General features: G+C 38.4%; 1 protein-coding gene across 3 annotated transcripts; it reads left to right on the top strand.

Annotated features, from left to right (window-relative positions):
- Nucleotides 1-4,534: 4,534 nt before the first annotated feature.
- si:ch73-40i7.2 (FYN-binding protein 1) lies at nt 4,535-17,953 on the top strand. Of its 3 annotated transcripts, none has more exons than XM_058401854.1 (16): nt 4,535-4,858; nt 9,034-9,577; nt 12,022-12,079; nt 12,749-12,831; nt 13,079-13,116; nt 13,236-13,270; nt 13,425-13,554; nt 14,369-14,528; nt 15,330-15,477; nt 15,587-15,603; nt 15,699-15,762; nt 16,212-16,275; nt 16,375-16,537; nt 16,703-16,736; nt 16,824-16,861; nt 17,389-17,953. In XM_058401854.1, the coding sequence occupies exons 1-16, from the start codon at nt 4,856-4,858 to the stop codon at nt 17,433-17,435; spliced, it is 1,626 nt and encodes a 541-aa protein (XP_058257837.1). In that variant the 5' UTR covers nt 4,535-4,855; the 3' UTR covers nt 17,436-17,953. The 3 variants fall into 3 exon arrangements, with proteins under 3 accessions (XP_058257837.1, XP_058257838.1, XP_058257836.1); XM_058401853.1 differs by having other exon boundaries at nt 4,536-4,858; nt 15,584-15,603; XM_058401855.1 differs by lacking the exons at nt 15,587-15,603; nt 15,699-15,762.
- The last annotated feature ends 438 nt before the right edge of the window (nt 17,954-18,391 follow it).

The following is an 18,391-nucleotide window of genomic DNA, read 5'->3' as shown; positions in this document are numbered from 1 at the left end:
ATTCAAACCTCAAAACTCTCCAAATAGGGTAAGTCTGTCATACAGTGACTTACGGTCCTCCCTGATGGACCTGTATTCTAAAAAAGTGTGGTCTTAGGTGGATATAGGTTTGGATAAAGTGTAGATTCAGTTGGTGCATGGGCGAAAAGGGGGACAATATGTAGGTCCTCAAGCATTGCTGCCAAACTGAGCTCGAGTATGGTTCACCAAAGTTCCACATGCTGTGTCCTGTGGCAGGCCAACAAGAAAGCCTCTGCAGAAACAATTCCTGCCCCAGCACCTGCAGGTCCGTCCAAACACCTGCACATTGATTACCTCACCCTTCTGCCGCGTCAAGGAAAATGGGACGTGCTAATGGTGGTTGATAAATTTTCCCATTGGGCCGCCATGCAGACAACACAATCCTCGGTCAGAGATTTCTTCTCTCGCTGGTGATTGCTGAATGCCTTCATTCTATTCTCTGCCCAAGTCATGCAGGACATCATGAGAATGATTCATGTTCGGGGGACACATCATTGTCCATATAGACCTCAGGCTTCTGGACAAGTCGAGCACCAAAATCAGACGATTGTCAAAGCTTTGTAGACGAATGGCCAGCTGTTTTTGGACCACGCTCACAAGAGGAGTTGCTCTCAGCCCATATGAAAAGGATGATGGTCTTACTGACAATCGACAAGACAAGCAGATCTAACATCTGATGTGATTTTAATGTTTTTTCTGTGCAGTAGTGTGTCAGGGAAGCGTGGACACGCTATAGTACCAGGTCAGTGGGTATCAGTCATCACACCACTGGTCTGTTAGAGTCAAACTGGAAAAGGTTCTTTCTAAGTTCTCATAGTGACTGATTTGGTGACTAATTTGATACATGCCTCACAGTTTAGAGTAGTGGTACCACCTAAATAGTTTGGGAGGAGAGCTTTATGAGGATCTTATGGCTTTAAGGCAACGGAGTGAAACTCAAAGTGAAGACTTCCCTTTCCCCTATTATGAGATTAGCACTCCAGACGCTTCTCAGTGGACATGCCCCAAGTTAGGCAGGGAAAGCAGGTACCAGCTCTGTGCTGTGGCAAGTGATTCCTGATACTGCCATTGTGTGTGTGTGTGTGTGTTTTGTAGGAAGATCCAGGTGACATGTACCTGGAGTACTATGAGAGAGCGTACTACATGATACATTGGGTTTCCTCTTACTCTTTATCGGCCCTTAGCTGCACCTCTGCTGTTTGCTATCCACATGCACCGTGCTAAAGAAAGACCCATCCGTCCTCACGGTCATCACAACACAAGACTGACTCTAAACATCGCTTGGACCCTTGGCACTTAAGCTGTTTTGGTCACCATTTAAGCATGGTGTCTACAGGTACTGATCATATTAGTAAATAAAGAGAAATCCTTCAAATATATAATGGTTGCCGATTGAGATTTGGGACACTGAGATTTATATTTTTTGATGATATTAAGGTGTCACCCTTCAGCCAGGTTTGTGTCAGGCTCTAACCTTGATAAAGTTTTTCCATTAACCCAGAACACACTGTTCCTGGGCTTTGAGATCTGCATTCTTCGTCCAGAGTGTCTCTGCCAGTGTTGCAATGGACAGGACACGTGATCTTAGCTTGTGACACATCTGCCTTCGAATAAATTCAGGTTGTTCAGCAGACCACACAAATGACCTCAAGCCGAGTGAAATGTTAAGACACTGATGCTCATTTGAATGGCTTACCCATGCTCAGGGATTTTCAGACAGCATACATTGTTTTCTTAATTATTTCATTGATTATTCACTTTGTTTTATTTCATCATTAACATGTAATGATCAATAATTTTATGAGATGTACAGATCAGTGTCATCATCCTCATTTATTTGTCTTTGAATACGCTGATTTGATTATATTTTTAACCCATGCTAAAACATTCCAATCCATTAAAATCCCTGTATATTCCCTATATATTAAATAATGGACCTTAATGGAAATTGGCTTACTGGTTTCCAAGAGATGATTGAACGGCTCCATTAGAAATGTTCTGCTTATTTTCTGCTAAATAGCATAGACCTCTAAAAGGATGTCCTTTCTTTGCTACATGGTGCCATCAGAGGGACTTGGATCAGAAACTGGTCTAAATATTAGACCACCAGGAACATTAGAAACCCCTAGCAATGTTTGATGAATTTTTAATCATCTTTTAGCAAGGATTTTTGTAAGATCAGGCATTAGCCTTTATTATTTTATCCCCAACGTTGGGCCTGAGATTAGAGTTTTTGCCTGTAACTCAAGAGTCTGCAAAAAAACAGGATTATCTTAGACAAGCTGCTGTGAAAATGGCATGTGACCTTGGTGCTTAGACACTAAGACACACAAGCAGAGATGGGGAATTTGGGTAATTCAGACATTTCACATCTTGTGTCAGTAAAATCTTTGGGTAGCATCATTTCACAATCTATTATCAAATGAGACACACATACAGAATAAGGCCCACTTGGAGTAATGGAGTTTGAAGGAGATCCAATACACTCGCTTATGTGATTCGACACATTTTATTTAATACCTCTGTATAAACCTCTTCTCATTTCTTTTTCATAGTATACAGCGACTATAGAGACTAAAGCAGAGACTATACAGTATGCAGTAAGGCCTTTGTTTTCCAGTTTACGGTTCAAATGATAGTAAATAATGATGTATACTATGAAGATAGCTTTACTTTATTCTAATCTATAATGAGCTGTTAGTCCTGATATTCAATAGAACTTTTTAGAAGGGGTTATGTAAATGAAATAGTGTATTAAAAAGCTCTCACTCCGCCGCAGTGTGACATTTTAAAGGCGGTGTAATTCACTTTTCGGATGGCAGAGGGAGACCAAAACCTGTCTAATCCTTCTGCTGCATTGGGAAGGGCCCTTGATAATGAAGGAGATCTGAAGATGGTTCTGTTTACACAAGAGTATTTATGGGGGATTTATTTATTTATCGGATATGTTCATATTAATATATCGATTCAGAATCACTTTTCAGACCTGAACAACTATAAACTTCTGCAGAACACTTCAGACTGGTACTATCTTTGCCAGCTGGTACAAGCTGAAATGTAAACAGTTCCTGGATGACCAGAACTTGCATTTTTATTGTATTAGTTAAATTAAATTGGAATTAATTGGTTTTATAGTGTAGTGGTCATCACATCATCTCAAAAATCCCTACACTATATCGCCAAAAGTTTTGGGACACCGCGCCAAATCATTGAATTCAGGGGTAGGGCCCCTTAGTTCCAGTGAAAGGAACTCTCAATGCTTCAGCTTCATATCAAGACATTTTCAATTTTTGGACAATTTCATGCCTCCAACTTTGTGGGAACAGTTTGGGGATGACCCCTTCCTGTTCCAACATGACTGCACACCAGTGCACAAAGCATGGTCCATAAACATATGGATGAGTGAGTTTGGCGTGGAGGAACTTGACTGGCCTGCACAGAGTCCTGACCACAACCTGATAGAACACCTTTGGGATGAATTAGAGTGGGGACTGTGAGCCAGACCAAAACTGGGACATCTGCCTTTACATGCACATGAATGTAATATGGAGTTGCCCCGCCCTTTACAGCTATAACAGCTTCAACTCTTCTGGGAAGGCTTTCCACAAGGTTTAGGAGTGTGTTTATGGGAATTTTTGACCGTTCCTCTAGAAGCACATTATGCTTTGGTCACTGGTGTGCAGTCATGTTGGAACAGGAAGGGGTCATCCCCAAACTGTTCCCACAAAGAGCATGAAATTGTCCAAAATGTCTTGGTATGAAGCTGAAGCATTAAGAGTTCCTTTCACTGGAACTAAGGGACCGAGTCCAACCCCTGAAAAACAACACCTGAACTCGATGAATTTTTTTTTTCTTTTTCTTTTTTTTTGTGGGAATGGGTTGTCCCAAGACCTTTGGCAATACAGTGTATATCTGATATATCAACATAGACAAGTTATTTCAAAAGCATTAACCCAATCAGAAAGCATGTACTGGTCAGACTAATCATATCATAAGGAAGCTTTGTTATAAGATCAAAGTCGACAAGTTGACCAGTACCACAAAGCTGGGTTTATTATACTTCATATAAAATCAGTTTAGGAATATCGTGGTTGTGTAAGCGAAACTGGTCAACTGTACAAACTTTAATAAATGTTAAAAATGTTGACGTCACCAGCACTGATAAGAATTTAAACATTCTCTGGATGCTTTTCTTTTTTTTTTCCTTTAGAATAAGCAACATCTTTTTTTCTTTACTTTTCAATCATTTTTTAACGGAGGTTAGAGAAATATTTAACTAGGGTAATATTTTTTACACAGCAAACACAAGCGCGCACGAACGCACGCACACACACACACACACACAGCGCGCGCACACACACACACACACACACACACAGCGCGCACACACACACACACACAGCGCGCGCACACACACACACAGCGCGCACACACACAGCGCGCACACACACACACACACAGCGCGCACACACACACACACACAGCGCGCACACACACACACAGCGCGCACACACACACACTAAAACCCACGCACGCACGCACGAGGAAACTGTTGTGTAGTGTATAGAGGTTAGCTTCACCGCAGACCTATTCTCATCTGCATGCGAGCTCAGAGACCTGTCTCTAACGAGGCGTTTATTCATATTTATTTATTTTTTCCTGTCCCATTCTACAGGAACGTACTGATGTCGGTTTTGTCTCATCGTTACCTGTCATTTTCTTGAGAAACAAAAAGCGGCACTTGTTTAGAGTTGTCTCTCTCCAACTTTATCTCAGGTCGATCACAAGAAATGGAATGGAGTTTGCACGGAAATAAAACTCCACTCTAACATACATGGTAAGACAAAAATGTATTTGTTGTTTGTTTGAATGTCTTTAGATGTTTTTTTTTTATTTTTTGGAGGTTGTATTTTGTTTTATTCATTATTTTATACATTGTGAAATATTTCAATTGTTGCTGTTTGGATATGATGAACTACAGAGAGATAAATGTCATTGTTTTGGCCAGAATTTTGTTGACTTTCCATTTTCTTTTAATTGTATGAATTATTTATTTGATATGCATTTATATGCACACCCTATCAATTGAAAAATGATTTAAATTATTTCCAAACACTATACAATTTCCAAGTGATAAGTACATAAAATAGTTCACGTGCCAGTTCCTCCTTTAAATTTAGCATGAAGTCAACAGGATTTGTATTATAACTTTATTACATGTTTTATTACATGTTTTTGACCTACTATATTCAACTTACTCTATATGCAGCGGTGCTTTGTGCAAAAACCAGGGTCACGGCAGGACAAATAAACAAACTTTAAAATAGAAATATAGCATGTTAATCTATCAGCTTGGTAACTTATTGAGTTTAGATGAATTGATAATGTGTCTAAATGTAAATTTATAGCAATATAAACTTTTAGATATACAGAAAGATAAAATACAGAAAAGTTAGAATACTAAGAAAGAATACTAAAAGAATCCCTTAAAGAGCACCAGTGAGTTCTTGGCCCAAGGAGAAATCCTTCACAGATACAGAAAGTTGCTTGTTTTGCCTAAGAAGCTTATGGATGTTTTTCTGTGTTAAATCATTATTACAGTTTTAAACACATGTTTCCAAATACCTCAAAGGGCGAGATTTCCTATCAGGTAACCTTCCTAATTGAAGACAACTACATACACTATATTGGCAAAGGTTTTGGGACACCCTTCCAAGTCATTGAGTTCAGGTGTTGTTTTTCAGGTGTTGGACTCTTAGTTCCAGTGAAAGGAACTCTTAATGCTTCAGCTTCATACCAACACATTTTTGACAATTTCATGCTCTTTGTGGGAACAGTTTGGGGATGACCCCTTCCTGTTCCAACATGACTGCACACCAGTGACCAAAGCAAGGTCCATAAAGACATGGATGAGTCCTGATCTCAACCCCATAGAACACCTTTGGGATGAATTAGAGTGGAGACTGTGAGCCAGACCTTCTTGTCCAACATCAGTGCCTGACCTCACAAATGCACTTCTAGAGGAATGGTCAAAAATTCCCATAAACACACTCCTAAACCTTGTGGAAAGCCTTCCCAGAAGAGTTGAAGCTGTTATAGCTGCAAAGGGCGGGACAACTCCATATTACATTCATGTGCATGTGAAGACAAAGTTGGGAGAAAATTGTCCAAAATGTCTTGGTATGAAGCTGAAGCATTAAGAGTTCCTTTCAATGGAACTAAGAGTCCGAGCCCCACCCCTGAAAAACCACACCTGAATTCAATTATTTAGAGGGTTGTCCCAAAACTTTTGTCAATATATTGTATCTTTAGTACAAAAGATACCTCATCTCATATTAGAGGTGTTCATCGTGCGGCCCTTTAGACAGTTTTAGTATCCTAATTTCGGACACGGACCGTAAAATGAAGGTGTGATGGCTAAAATCTGGCATGGTAGGGAAAAACAAACAGCATGTGACAGCAAACTGTGCAGCATGTCATTTCTGTGTATTTAGTTAATCTATAATGAATAAGTAAAGTGTATTTTGATTTATAAGAATGCTTATCAAATGGCAGGAAAAGGCCTTTACAATTTCCTTTGTCTCTTTACAAAAAAGAAGTGCCTGTAGCAAGGCATGCTGATGATTGGTTTAACTCTGACTCCCACTTCTATGGCAAGTGTTGCAAAAAAGATGCATCTGTAATTGTAAAGGTGTGTGGTTGGAGGCACTTCCTGTACCTCGCTATTGTTCTCAACACGCTTTCTACTCCTTTATCAACACCACGTTAAAAGAGAATGCAAGCACTTATGACATTTGGGCAAAAAAAAAATCTCTCACTTAAAACTCAAATGTTTGGTTTCATTTTTTATAGAAGTGTATCAGGAAAAGTCCCTGTATGAGTTTGTCTCGAATTCGGGGAAGAGAAGCAGTTATCACCCACACTTTGTGCTTTTACTTTAGATTGAGATAAAAGAGGCAAGTTTTTTATTATTATTATTATTATTATTATTATTATTATTATTATTATTATTATTATTATTAATATAATCTTATTATAGCTGGAATTTTTCGTGATTAAAAAAAGTAGATCGTTTGTATTAACCCGTTTACATTTCAGTTAGGAAGTAAAATATTATAATAAAGTAATACATGATGAAATAAATGAAGCAAGTCATTAAGTTTCACTGTACAGGACAACACTCCTGTTCCATTCAATTTTAATTTTAACCACTTGTTTTCAACCCAGGAATAAAGAGCCTAGACCCACCATGATGAATGTGCTGCTTTGCATGTACAGTTTTATAACATGGCAACGGCACAGTCACAGTAACAAGTTAAACTGGGGAACAGTGCACACACTTAGAGCTGATAGACATGTAACCTCATTTTTAAGGGGTTTTCACGTGTTCCTCATCACGCCATACCACTGCCACTCTCAGAACACACACCTGGTACGATCATGCTATGCTGTCTACCCAAATTCACATGGTTTATTTTTAAAAGGTAGTGAAAGTCCCATAAATTCTACATTTCATTAGTATATAGTGCCTCCGGAAAGTATTCCTTCCCCTGTGAGTCTTGCTAGTTCTCTCTTCTTTTTTTTTTTTTTTTTGTTGTATTGCAACTTAAATTAAGGAAAATAAAGCTTTCTGAGGTGTTCAAAAAATTGTGAAAAAATTTACATGTAGCCAAGTAGTGTTTAATGTATAAGAGCACTCTTTAAATATGTTAGGCATAGTAGACCAGTGTTAATTATAAATCCACTCCGATTGTGTATTCCGATAAATATATCTGAATTTTGGAGGCCTCATAGCGAAAATGGCAGATCAGATCAATCCTGCTGTCGTGAGCACTGAGGAGCTGCCCTCGATGCTTGGAGATGACGTTGTTATGAAAGGGAGAGAAGATGGAGGAGATTATTAAAAGCACCAGCAACAGTTTGAGCTCTATGAAATCCCTAATGTGGAAAAAAAACTGACAAGGATCGCTCAAATCCTTACACTTGTCCATTTTTCCTGCTTCTAACATCAACTTTGAGGACAAAATGTTGACTTGCTGCCTAATATATTCCACCCACTAACAGGTGCCATGATGAGGAGATACTCAGTCTTATTCACTTCACCTCTTGGTGCTCAGAATGTTATGTCCGATCAGTGTATCAGGCTTGTCTGAAAGAGTGACCAGAAGGAAACCACTACTAAGAAAGTCTTAGAAAGAAATCAAAGAAGATTTTGTGGTCTGATGAGACCAAGTTGAGCCATTTGATCAAAGGTCAAACTGTTTGGTTTGGTGCAAATCAAATATAGCCCCAACAACCAGGTAACAACTGTCCTATGATCAAGCATGTCGGTTTTCTAGGGTTGCTTTTCATAATGATCAGCCAGATGTCTATATATAGGACAAATATATTTTCCAATAGAACAATGAGCTGAAGCACAGGGATGACATTACAGAGAAATTAGTTGAAAAAGGTTTGAAAGTCTGTGGTGTGACCTGAAAACTGCTGTTAAATAATACCAACTAATTTCTAATATCTAATATAACTAATTTATCTTATTTGAACTGCAAAAAATTCATATCGAGGAATGACATTTTCAAAACTCTAATCTGTAACTGCTGGAAATTTCACACATGAGAATACTTTTTTTATTTTCAAGTAATTCTGAAGACATCTAAACTGTTTATTTCTTCTTTTTTTTCTGTACTGCAAAATAAATCCTAAGCATGTTATAATAGGATTATCTCCCATTAATAATACAAAAATAAAAGAAATAATCATTATGGAGCCACTGTAGCACAGAGAAGTGCACGTTCATATTCAGGAAACAAAGGCCACGATCTCTTGTTATGAACCTGAGACATTAGTGCTGAAGCTGTGTGGTTGACTTGATGACTTGACTTGCACCATGATGGCTAAGGCTGCTCTCAGTACATTATGACTCAGTCAGTGTAAACCATGGGTGGTTGATTTTAGATTTGTTATTATATTTGAATGATTATTTTAACAGTTTTATGTCTTTTTTTTTATTAGGGGGAGAATGTAGACTTTAAGGCCCTGAGGGCCAAGTTTCATGCTCAAGCAGAAAGAGCCGGGTCCAGTGGCGGAGCTTACTCCAGGCCTCTAGTCGCCGAGTCGTCGGACAATGGACCGGTCCGGAACAAGATTCCCCCCGCTACACCAAAACCAGTGTTTCCAGTTATCCCCAGCACTGAACCCAAGAGATTTAGTCAGAGTCCCCAAGGAGTGTTTCCCAAACCTCCACCCTCTCACCGTAAAGAGGATCCTGTACCACCTGCCAATGACTCTGAAAACGCAAGGAGAGTAAAAATGACAGGAGAGCTTCTCCAGAACAGGATGCTGCAACATCTTGATAAGAAGCCCCAGGCCGCTCCCAGATCAGTACTGCCAAGTCAGAAGAGCTTTTCAGATGTAGTTCCGCTGAGAAAACCATTCCCTAATGTCGGACAACGGCCTATGAAGCCCAAACGACCTCCGTCTGTCAATCTGGATCGTTTTCGCGTCAAGGGTCCAGCTCTTCAGCCTCCGGTCCATCTAGATACCAAAGCACCTGAAGGTACGTACCTGCAGTTTGCCTTTCCACATCTCAGTGTACTCAGTGTTTATTCCATTTCTGCATTCGTGTTAACTCGTGCATTTTATTAGAATTTATCAGTATTCTGTGTTTATGAGGCTCTAATGCCCCATCCTAATTCGTAATCGCATACTGTAGCACATGTTTGACATGTATGTCTTATAATAATAAAAAATAACACAGACAGGTGACAGGGTCTGTTATGGTGTGGGGGTTTGACATGGTCCATTTGTTCCGTGAGGGATTCTGGGATGACGGCATTCTCCAGTGCGCCATCATGAAAAGACTAATGCTACGTTCACACACGCAGTGATTTTATTGCTGAAGGTCACCGGTTTGGAGGGAGAATAGGCGTAAATCAGTGTAAATATCCATTATATCATAAGAGATGAAGGAGAAGCAGTGTGTGCTCTTTGCCACAAATCACAGGCGCTCTACTGTCTTCACTCCCAATAGAAGTCACTTCACCAAGTCATTCCATATTTCATATAAGTTCTGGACATGCTCACAATGTTTGCTGTTGCTCATGTCACCAAAAGTCGCATTGAAAATTTCTCACTTTCACTTTCTCATTGAAAGTGTATGATCTCCAGTTGCTTTGTCACTGCCAGTCGATTTGTCTGCGTGAAAGCATCTTAACAGAAGGAATTTTTTGTTTAGAACTGTGCTCATTCCAACAGTTTGTTGAATCAGTTCCTCGAGGAACTAAAGCTGTAAAGCTGGGAATTTGTTGTGGCCCGACATCTGAAACCATGCTGTGATTGATTGATTTATTTATTTATTTTATTTGTCAAATGTGTATATCTTGCTAGTTGGACATTTATTTAGATTTTATAGTAAATACAATGTGAGGTATAATGTTATTTATTAAGCAGCATTATAATATTCAATTAAAAAAATTGAAACGTTTAGTGGTCTTTTCTTTTTTGCTTTTTTTGCTGGAGTTTGTATAACAGATGTAATGCACAGTGTGTTATTTCATGCTATTTGTTACTCAGAAGGTCAATAAAAGTAATAGTTCATAGAACGGAGCTAGAATTTTCATCGGTAATCAGTAAGCATCAGCGGTAATGCTAGTCACGCTACGTAGTCACACATCCTGTAATGCTAGCTTTATTACTAATGAAATTCATGTACTTATTTCAAGTCCAGATATCTTAGAGCACTAGTGTAAATTTCTATTTTGCATTCTTTTCTAATTTATTACAAATGATATTGTTGGCATTTCAGAGATTATTAGGATTTAATGCATCCCTCATACCATTTTTTTTGTTCTCTCGAGCTGGTACAGACGCTGGTAAGTTTGTGCAAAGCTTTATGATCTGTTTCAGATCAAATCCACCCGAATGTCATCTGAACACGCTTCAAAAGAAGAGACTAGACATGAGCAAAAGCATTTGAAAATAGAAATAGAAATAGCCTTTATTAGCATGATCGATATCACAAATTAGAATTAAATAGGGACCTAGAAATAGTGCAGAGTCTCAAATATGAAATATTAAAGATATTGATCATAGGATTATCAGGGAAATTTCAGATGTTTTGACCCCACTGCATGAATCAAATGCTAGTCATGAGATTATCAGAGGTTTTATTTTCTTTAAGAAAAAAAAAATTAAATAATTAAAAAACTGGCAGGACCTTTTCCAATGAAGCACTATTAATGCAAGCTGTAAAATAAATAAATAGTCATTAATGTGACTGTTATACTGTATTATACTTTAATACTGTATAGTTGTTTGCTAGTAAAACTGCTTGCGAGACTTCCTGCAGTTTACTGTATAATTTGTGACGCTGTTATGGAACTTAATTTAAAATACAGTAAAAAAAAAAAAAACAGTTATATTGTGAATTTTATTTTTTATTATGGTAATGTTTATTACTATAAAATGACAAGAATTATCTTTTAGCTCGTGCTAACATTTTTATTTGTGATATTTTCAGCAGGAAAAACAGATCGGCGACATCGCCGACACCACAATCCTCTCTGACAAAAAAAAGCGTAGCCTAGCTGTAGCGTCATTGTTAGGTTTCAGAAAGTGAAAGGAGATTCTTATGACTTGTTTTTGACTGTAATGCAACAATCCATTCCACCATGCACACCATTTTCTTCTAAATTCCTGTAAACACCCCGAAACACATTATGTTCAAATAATTATTCAAAATGAATATTTCTAATAGTGTAAAGGAATTTATAATGTGTCTTGCTTAGGCATCAACGGAGACAGACTGACTTCTTATGACTATGTCCTTGTTTAACTGCTTATATTTTAAACGTGCATATATGTGCAGTCCGTAGGTATCTATCTATATATAAATATATATTTTTTACATTTTTCGTACATCTATTTTTGTGGGGAGAAACTGAGTACAGGTATGTGTCGACTAGAGAATCTTTCTCACAGCATGTCTGTGTTTTTTTACAGGGCCACCACGACCACCAAAATCAACATTCATGTCTGCGACACCTCCCATCACACACAGGTAAGGGCGGCTGGGGTTTATGATTTTTAACTCCAATTTATTGCTCCACAAAATGGGAAACATTAGCTGTTCTGTTTCCTATAAATAAATAATAATAATTTTAAATATTATTATTATTATTAAATTATTTATAATAATAATAATAATAATAATAATAATAATAATTATTATTATTATTATTATTATTATTGCTATAATAATAATAATAATAATAATAATAATAATAATAAGTAATAGCATAATATTTTTTAATAGAAAAACATAATGTTATATACACATTATTGCATGATGCTAACCGTAACTCCATCAGAAAGCAGATGATCTCAAGTGACCTTCTGGATTGTTCTATCAGTTTTCTTCGACTGTTAATTACGACATCCACCACGGTGCTCAAAGTGATCAAATAGGTGCATTTCCATATCTCAGTGTCTCTAGGATGTGTGGGTGTAAAAACTATAGCTGCACTGCAAATTTCCTGGTAGCGCAATCGGAACTTCCTGAGAATTAGCCGAATAAAAAAACGCAGAGAAATATTCAAATTATTTGTTATTTCTGTACAAATGACCAGAGTCTAAGCAGACCTCACATTAAAAATGAATATCGTAGCTTTGCAATCTGTGTAAGATCTCACTCAGCTCTATTAATATGTGATTTTTAATTTTTATTTAGAATCACCGAACCCGAACAGGACACGTACGATGACATCGATTTGCCCCCACCTCCTCCTCCTCCTCCAAAACCATCTTCCAGTGGTAAAAATCTCACAGTATATTTCTGTTATTTTCAGTTTTTTGTAGAAATAGGCAGCCATTTTTATCATAATGCATATTATTATTTTTTGGTTATTACCAGTCAGTTAATACTTTTGGCCTTGTTCCTGGGTTAGTGTGATTAAACCCCATCATGTGGGTTCATGAATTAATCGACTTAAGAAATGTTGCACGGAAGCATTTGCAAATATAAAAAGTCCTGAATGTTTAACGTCTTGTTCTTTTACAGAATCATGGGCAAGCAGTTTCTCGTCTCAGGCTGATGAGGTCTGTGTCTGTAATTATTAATGCGTAACATATTTCTGAATGTTGGAATTGATGTAGTTGTAAATCATTCACCTTAATCAGTGTGTGTTTCACTAAACGTGTTCATGCTTCTTTTCTAGGACAGTGATAATAGTGAAATTTACGAACATGTGGAGTAAGTCTCTGTTATGTACAGTGTTTTACTTATAAACCTCTTTACTTTAGCTGTAAGCTGCCTTCGTACAGCGTAATACAATACCTGTTTTGTCAGCGGCAGATTTCAGTTCTCAGATTAAACAATCTGTCTCATGCGATCTGCTGTGTTGCAGTCAGGAGTGTGCACCGCCTGTGGTTTTGGAGAAGAAAAAACAAAAAGAGTACAAACGACAACATGAAGTGGAAAAGAAAGAGCAGAAGGAGAGGCTGAAAAAGGAAAACGAGTACCGAAAAAAATTCAAAGTGAGCTTTTCTGCATTGAGAAGTGCATTTTAAGCCTTATATTTTTATTGTCATCTGAAAAATGCACTATATTATTATTTGTAACTGTAAGATAGACTAAAATGTGGATGCATTTTTAAATAAAATGAATGTGTATATACAGAGGCAGCATGGTGGCTTAGTGGTCAGCACTGTTGCCTCACAGCAAGAAGGTTCGAATCCCAGGTTCAAACAGACGGGGGTCTTTCTGTGTGGAGTTTGCATGTTCTCCCCTGCGTGGGTTTTTCATCCGGGTACTCCGGTTTCCTCCCACAGTCCAAAAACATGTACATTAGGTTGATTGGTAATTCTAAATTGCCCATAGGAGTGAGTGTGAGAGTGTGTGGTTGTCTGTCTATATGTGTGGCCCTGTGATGGACTGGTGACCTGTCCAGGGTGTACCCCTGCCTTTCACCCAATGTGTGCTGGGATAGGCTCCAGCAGATCCCCGTGACCCTGATTAGGAGTAAAGCGGGTATAGACGATGAATGTATATATACTCACACACAGTGTATTTCAGATATTTTTAACCCTCCACATAAGTGAAACACATCTGAATTGATTAGATTAGCTGAAACGATGTATTGTGTATTTTTAACGTGTGATATTTGCATAGCAGAAGGAATTACACATTCTGATATGTTTTACACTAAATTGCAAGTTTATAAAGTACTGGATAACGTATGTTAATCTTTCATAATTTGACTTCCACTGATTGCAGATATATCACTTGAGAAGGATTGGCGTAATATATATTTTTTGCCATCCAAAGCTCGCTTATCTTTCTTTACCGTAGCTGACTGGAGAAGTCGAGGTGCTCCACCTAGCTCGGGTGAGGGAGGACTGGCAAGGTGGGAAGAACGATCTGCGCGTGAGGCAGGGAGAGGCCGTGGAGATCGTGCGTGTGAAGAACAACCCCGAGGGAAGATGGCTGGCTCGAAACATGAGTGGGGAATGTAGGTTTTACTTCAGTAAAACTACTAAAACTTCAGTAGGATACACAAACCTGTGCTCAACAGTTCCATGTACACTATATTGGCAAAGGTTTTGGGACATCTGCCTTTACATGCACATGAATGTAATATGGAGTTGCCCCGCCCTTTGCAGCTATAACAGCTTCAACTCTTCTGGGAAGGATTTCCACAAGGTTTAGGAGTGTGTTTATAGGAATTTTTGACCATTCCTCTAGAAGTGCATTTGTGAGGTCAGGCACTGATGTTGGATGAGAAGGTCTGGCTCACAGTCTCCGCTCTAATTCATCCCAAAGGTGTTCTATGGGGTTTTGGTCAGGAGTCAGTGCAGGCCAGTCAAGTTCCTCCACACCAAACTCACTCATCCATGTCTTTATGGACCTTGCTTTGGTCACTGGTGTACAGTCATGTTGGAACAGGAAGGGGTCATCCCCAAACTGTTCACACAAAGAGCATGGAATTGTCCAAAATGTCTTGGTATGAAGCTGAAGCATTAAGAGTTCCTTTCACTGGAACTAAGGGGCCGAGTCCAACCCCTGAAAAACAACACCTCAACTCAATGACTTAGAGGGGTGTCCCAAAACTTTTGCCAATATAGTGTACATCTACAAATAAACTTGAGTTAGAAATATTTTAAGCATCTCTTAAATACTTAAATGTTGTTGTTGTTTTTTTATCTTAGCTAATTATTACATTATATTATAGTGCATCACATTGTTAAGTGGAAACTCTGACAGAAAAAGAACATGGAAGCCTTATTTATTCACTCTTTTTTTTCTTTTCCAGATGGATATATCAGTAACACGTGTGTAGATGTGGACTATGAGGAAATAAAGCGAAAGATTCTCAGCGAAGCCGCACCTCCTGCCCTTCCTCCTCCTGCCTTACTGGACGAGGATGTCTACGACGATGTCGGTGCAGACCCTCTGAACAGGTAAACAACAAGCGTGAAGGAAAAAAACACCATCTCATTGACATTCGTAGTCAGTAGACCTTAGCTGGCAGAGATTAGAGTCTTGTGTATTTTCTTCCTTTTGCAGCAGCCTTAATGTGAGCGGTGGTAAGTCAATTAGCGATCACACCACATTGAGAAAGTGTCATTTCATTAGTTCGTCAAGTTGATGCGTTTTTTTTTTTATTCTCCTCTCCTCTCAGAGGTATATGATGATGTTGATCATGTCATACCAGATGACTTCCCCCTACCCCCTCCGGAGATATGGTACACACAATAAATGAAACTATCCATAACTGTTGCTGTCTAATGGCTGCCGTCTTTAATTAACCTCCTTCTTTCCTGTTGTCGTTTAACACTAATGCTACCTTTAAAACCTGCACAGAAAGCGAACAAGCAATAACGCAGTGAAGGAAATCAGTATTGCTTAATAATGAACTACCTGCATAACGAGAGCCCTGGTTAAATGAGAGCTGAAATTCTTTTCTCATTTTGCTTCTTGTTAATAACTAACTTTACAGCCACGTGTCAGTGAAAGACCCTTTGTTTCCTCTGTTGGCGGTGTTATCTATGTAAAATCTCTGGCACAGTCTAAAATAAAGGACTAGATCTAATATCAAATATTCTGTATGGTGTACAGTGTGTTAGAATACAAACAGTAAAACAAGAAATGTGTTGCATCGATGTGTTCATAATTTTTGGTCCTGTATTTTTAGCCAAGACCCTAGAAGAAGCAAGAAGCTCGAGAAGGAGGAAAAGGAGTTCAGAAAAAAGTTTAAGGTAAACTTCCTGTGTTGTATTTTTGGCTCTTCTCTGTTTGTCATCTCAATGAACTTAACAAGAATGAGCTCAGTAACCGATGGTCATGTGCTTTGACAGTTCGAAGGCCCCATCCACGTGCTCTGCTGCATGATGGTGGACCCGAACGCCAACATCAAGAAGGGCAGTGGGAAGGACCTGACTGTTGTGAAGGGAGAAATTCTCGAAGTCATTCAGCAGACTAATGAGAAGAAAGTACTCTGTCGAAATGATCAGGGCAAATGTACGTGTTGTGGTGCGCCCTCTTGTGGTACACACTGGAATAGCATAATGATTTGATTTGATTTCAATTTTCATACATGTTCAATAAATTATTAAGATCTTTAATGAGAGTTTTTATACTCTATACACTGTGTAGTATATTAAAATGTTTGTTTGGTTTTTTCAGATGGATATGTTCCCAGACATTACCTTCTACACGAGTATGTTTCATTCTGTAATCATTATCATTATTACTACTGTACATGGTGTAGTCATTCTGAACCAATGTTTTTCTTCAATTTCTTCAGGGAAAACGAAATATATGACGATATTGACAACATGACAGGTATGAGAGTGCAAAGAAATGGTCAGAGATTTATAGCTGAAAATATATTATATTGCCAAAAGTTTTGGGGCACCACTCCAATTCAGGTGTTGTTTTTCAGGGGTTGGACTCGGCCCCTTAGTTTTACTAAAAGGAACTCTTAATGCTTCAGCTTCATACCAAGACATTTTGGACAATTAGAGTGGAGACTGCGAGCCAGACCTTCTCGTCCAACATCAGTGCCTGATTTCACAAATGCGCTTCTAGAGGAATGGTCAAAAATTCCTATAAACACACTCCTAAACCTTGTGGAAAGCCTTCCCAGAAGAGTTGAAGCTGTTATAGCTGCAAAGGGCGGGACAACTCCATATTACATTCATGTGCATGTAAAGGCAGATGTCCCAAAACTTTTGGCAATATAGTGTATCAGTGCATCCAGTCTCCATGCTTTAGCTATAAAAAGTACAGCTCGGACTTAATGTTTTGCTTAAAACCTCATTTTAACATTTAACAGTTTATATCTTTCATTTTTTCCCTTTTTCTTACAGATATTTATGATAATGATGTGAGTGGTCCACCTCCACTGAGGTCTTAACCACCATTAATAACGCTATGATGGAGAAGACGGATGAAAAAGAGGACCTGATGAGACTCGTTCATGCGTCTTGAGGGCACGGGGACAGGAAGGAGGATGAGGAGGATCCTTCAAGACAATGTTGTACATTGAAGAAATAAATATGTGTTTTTTTATGAAGTTGCGATATTTTACATTATTAACATTTTGTATTACAAATACAAATTAGCAATCACTTAATAACAACCAGACTGCAGACCATGTGTTTCCATAAACAAACCCTTGTTTTTTTTGTTTTAAATGATACTTTTTAGGTGATATAGCAGATATTAATTAATAGAACAATAGAGTTTGAGTTTGATTAAATGTCTTAAGAAATAATATTTCCTATAATTATATGTATCACAGATGACAGTCAGGAGTTTCTGAAGGCTTTGAATTTCAGTTTTTATCCCCAATTGAAGATAGAGCTCAAAAACATAAAAACAGTCTCAGTATTTTTGAGTGATTCTCTTCCTCAATAAAGTGTGTCATCAGCACTGTTTGTGAGTTTTTTATTGTCTGGCAGGGTGCACTGTCACTATACAGCCTCCAATAGATGGATGGATAGGACAATTTCATGCTCTTTGTGGGAACAGTTTGGAATTCTTACAGGCCTGTTTTGTTTTTTTTCATTGTCTGTACCACTTATCTGATCTATCCTCGGGTCACAGGGAGCCTGTGCCTATCTCAGGCATCATACACCCTGGACAGAGTGCCAACCCATCAGGGGGCACACACTCATGCAATTTAGAGACTCAAATCAGCCTAGAAGCATGTCTTTGGATTGTGGGAGGAAACCCACCAAGCACAGGGAGAACATGCAAACTCTACACACACAGTGAAGAACATGCAAACTCCACACACAGTGAGCATGAGCAAGACTCAAACCCAGGATGCTGGAGGTGTGAGGTGAACATGCTAACCACTAAGCCACC

The sequence above is a fragment of the Hemibagrus wyckioides genome, linkage group LG10, assembly GCF_019097595.1.
Source record: "Hemibagrus wyckioides isolate EC202008001 linkage group LG10, SWU_Hwy_1.0, whole genome shotgun sequence".
Lineage (NCBI taxonomy): Eukaryota > Metazoa > Chordata > Actinopteri > Siluriformes > Bagridae > Hemibagrus > Hemibagrus wyckioides.
Note: the sequence above shows the minus strand (reverse complement) of the source record. Positions and strands in the feature narration are given on the sequence as shown.

Coding starts and splice junctions, on each gene's coding strand:
- si:ch73-40i7.2 (XM_058401853.1), top strand. Junction 12,832..13,078: donor TCCAAAACCATCTTCCAGTG/GTAAAAATCTCA, acceptor GTTCTTTTACAG/AATCATGGGCAAGCAGTTTC. Junction 15,478..15,583: donor GGTGCAGACCCTCTGAACAG/GTAAACAACAAG, acceptor TTCCTTTTGCAG/CAGCCTTAATGTGAGCGGTG.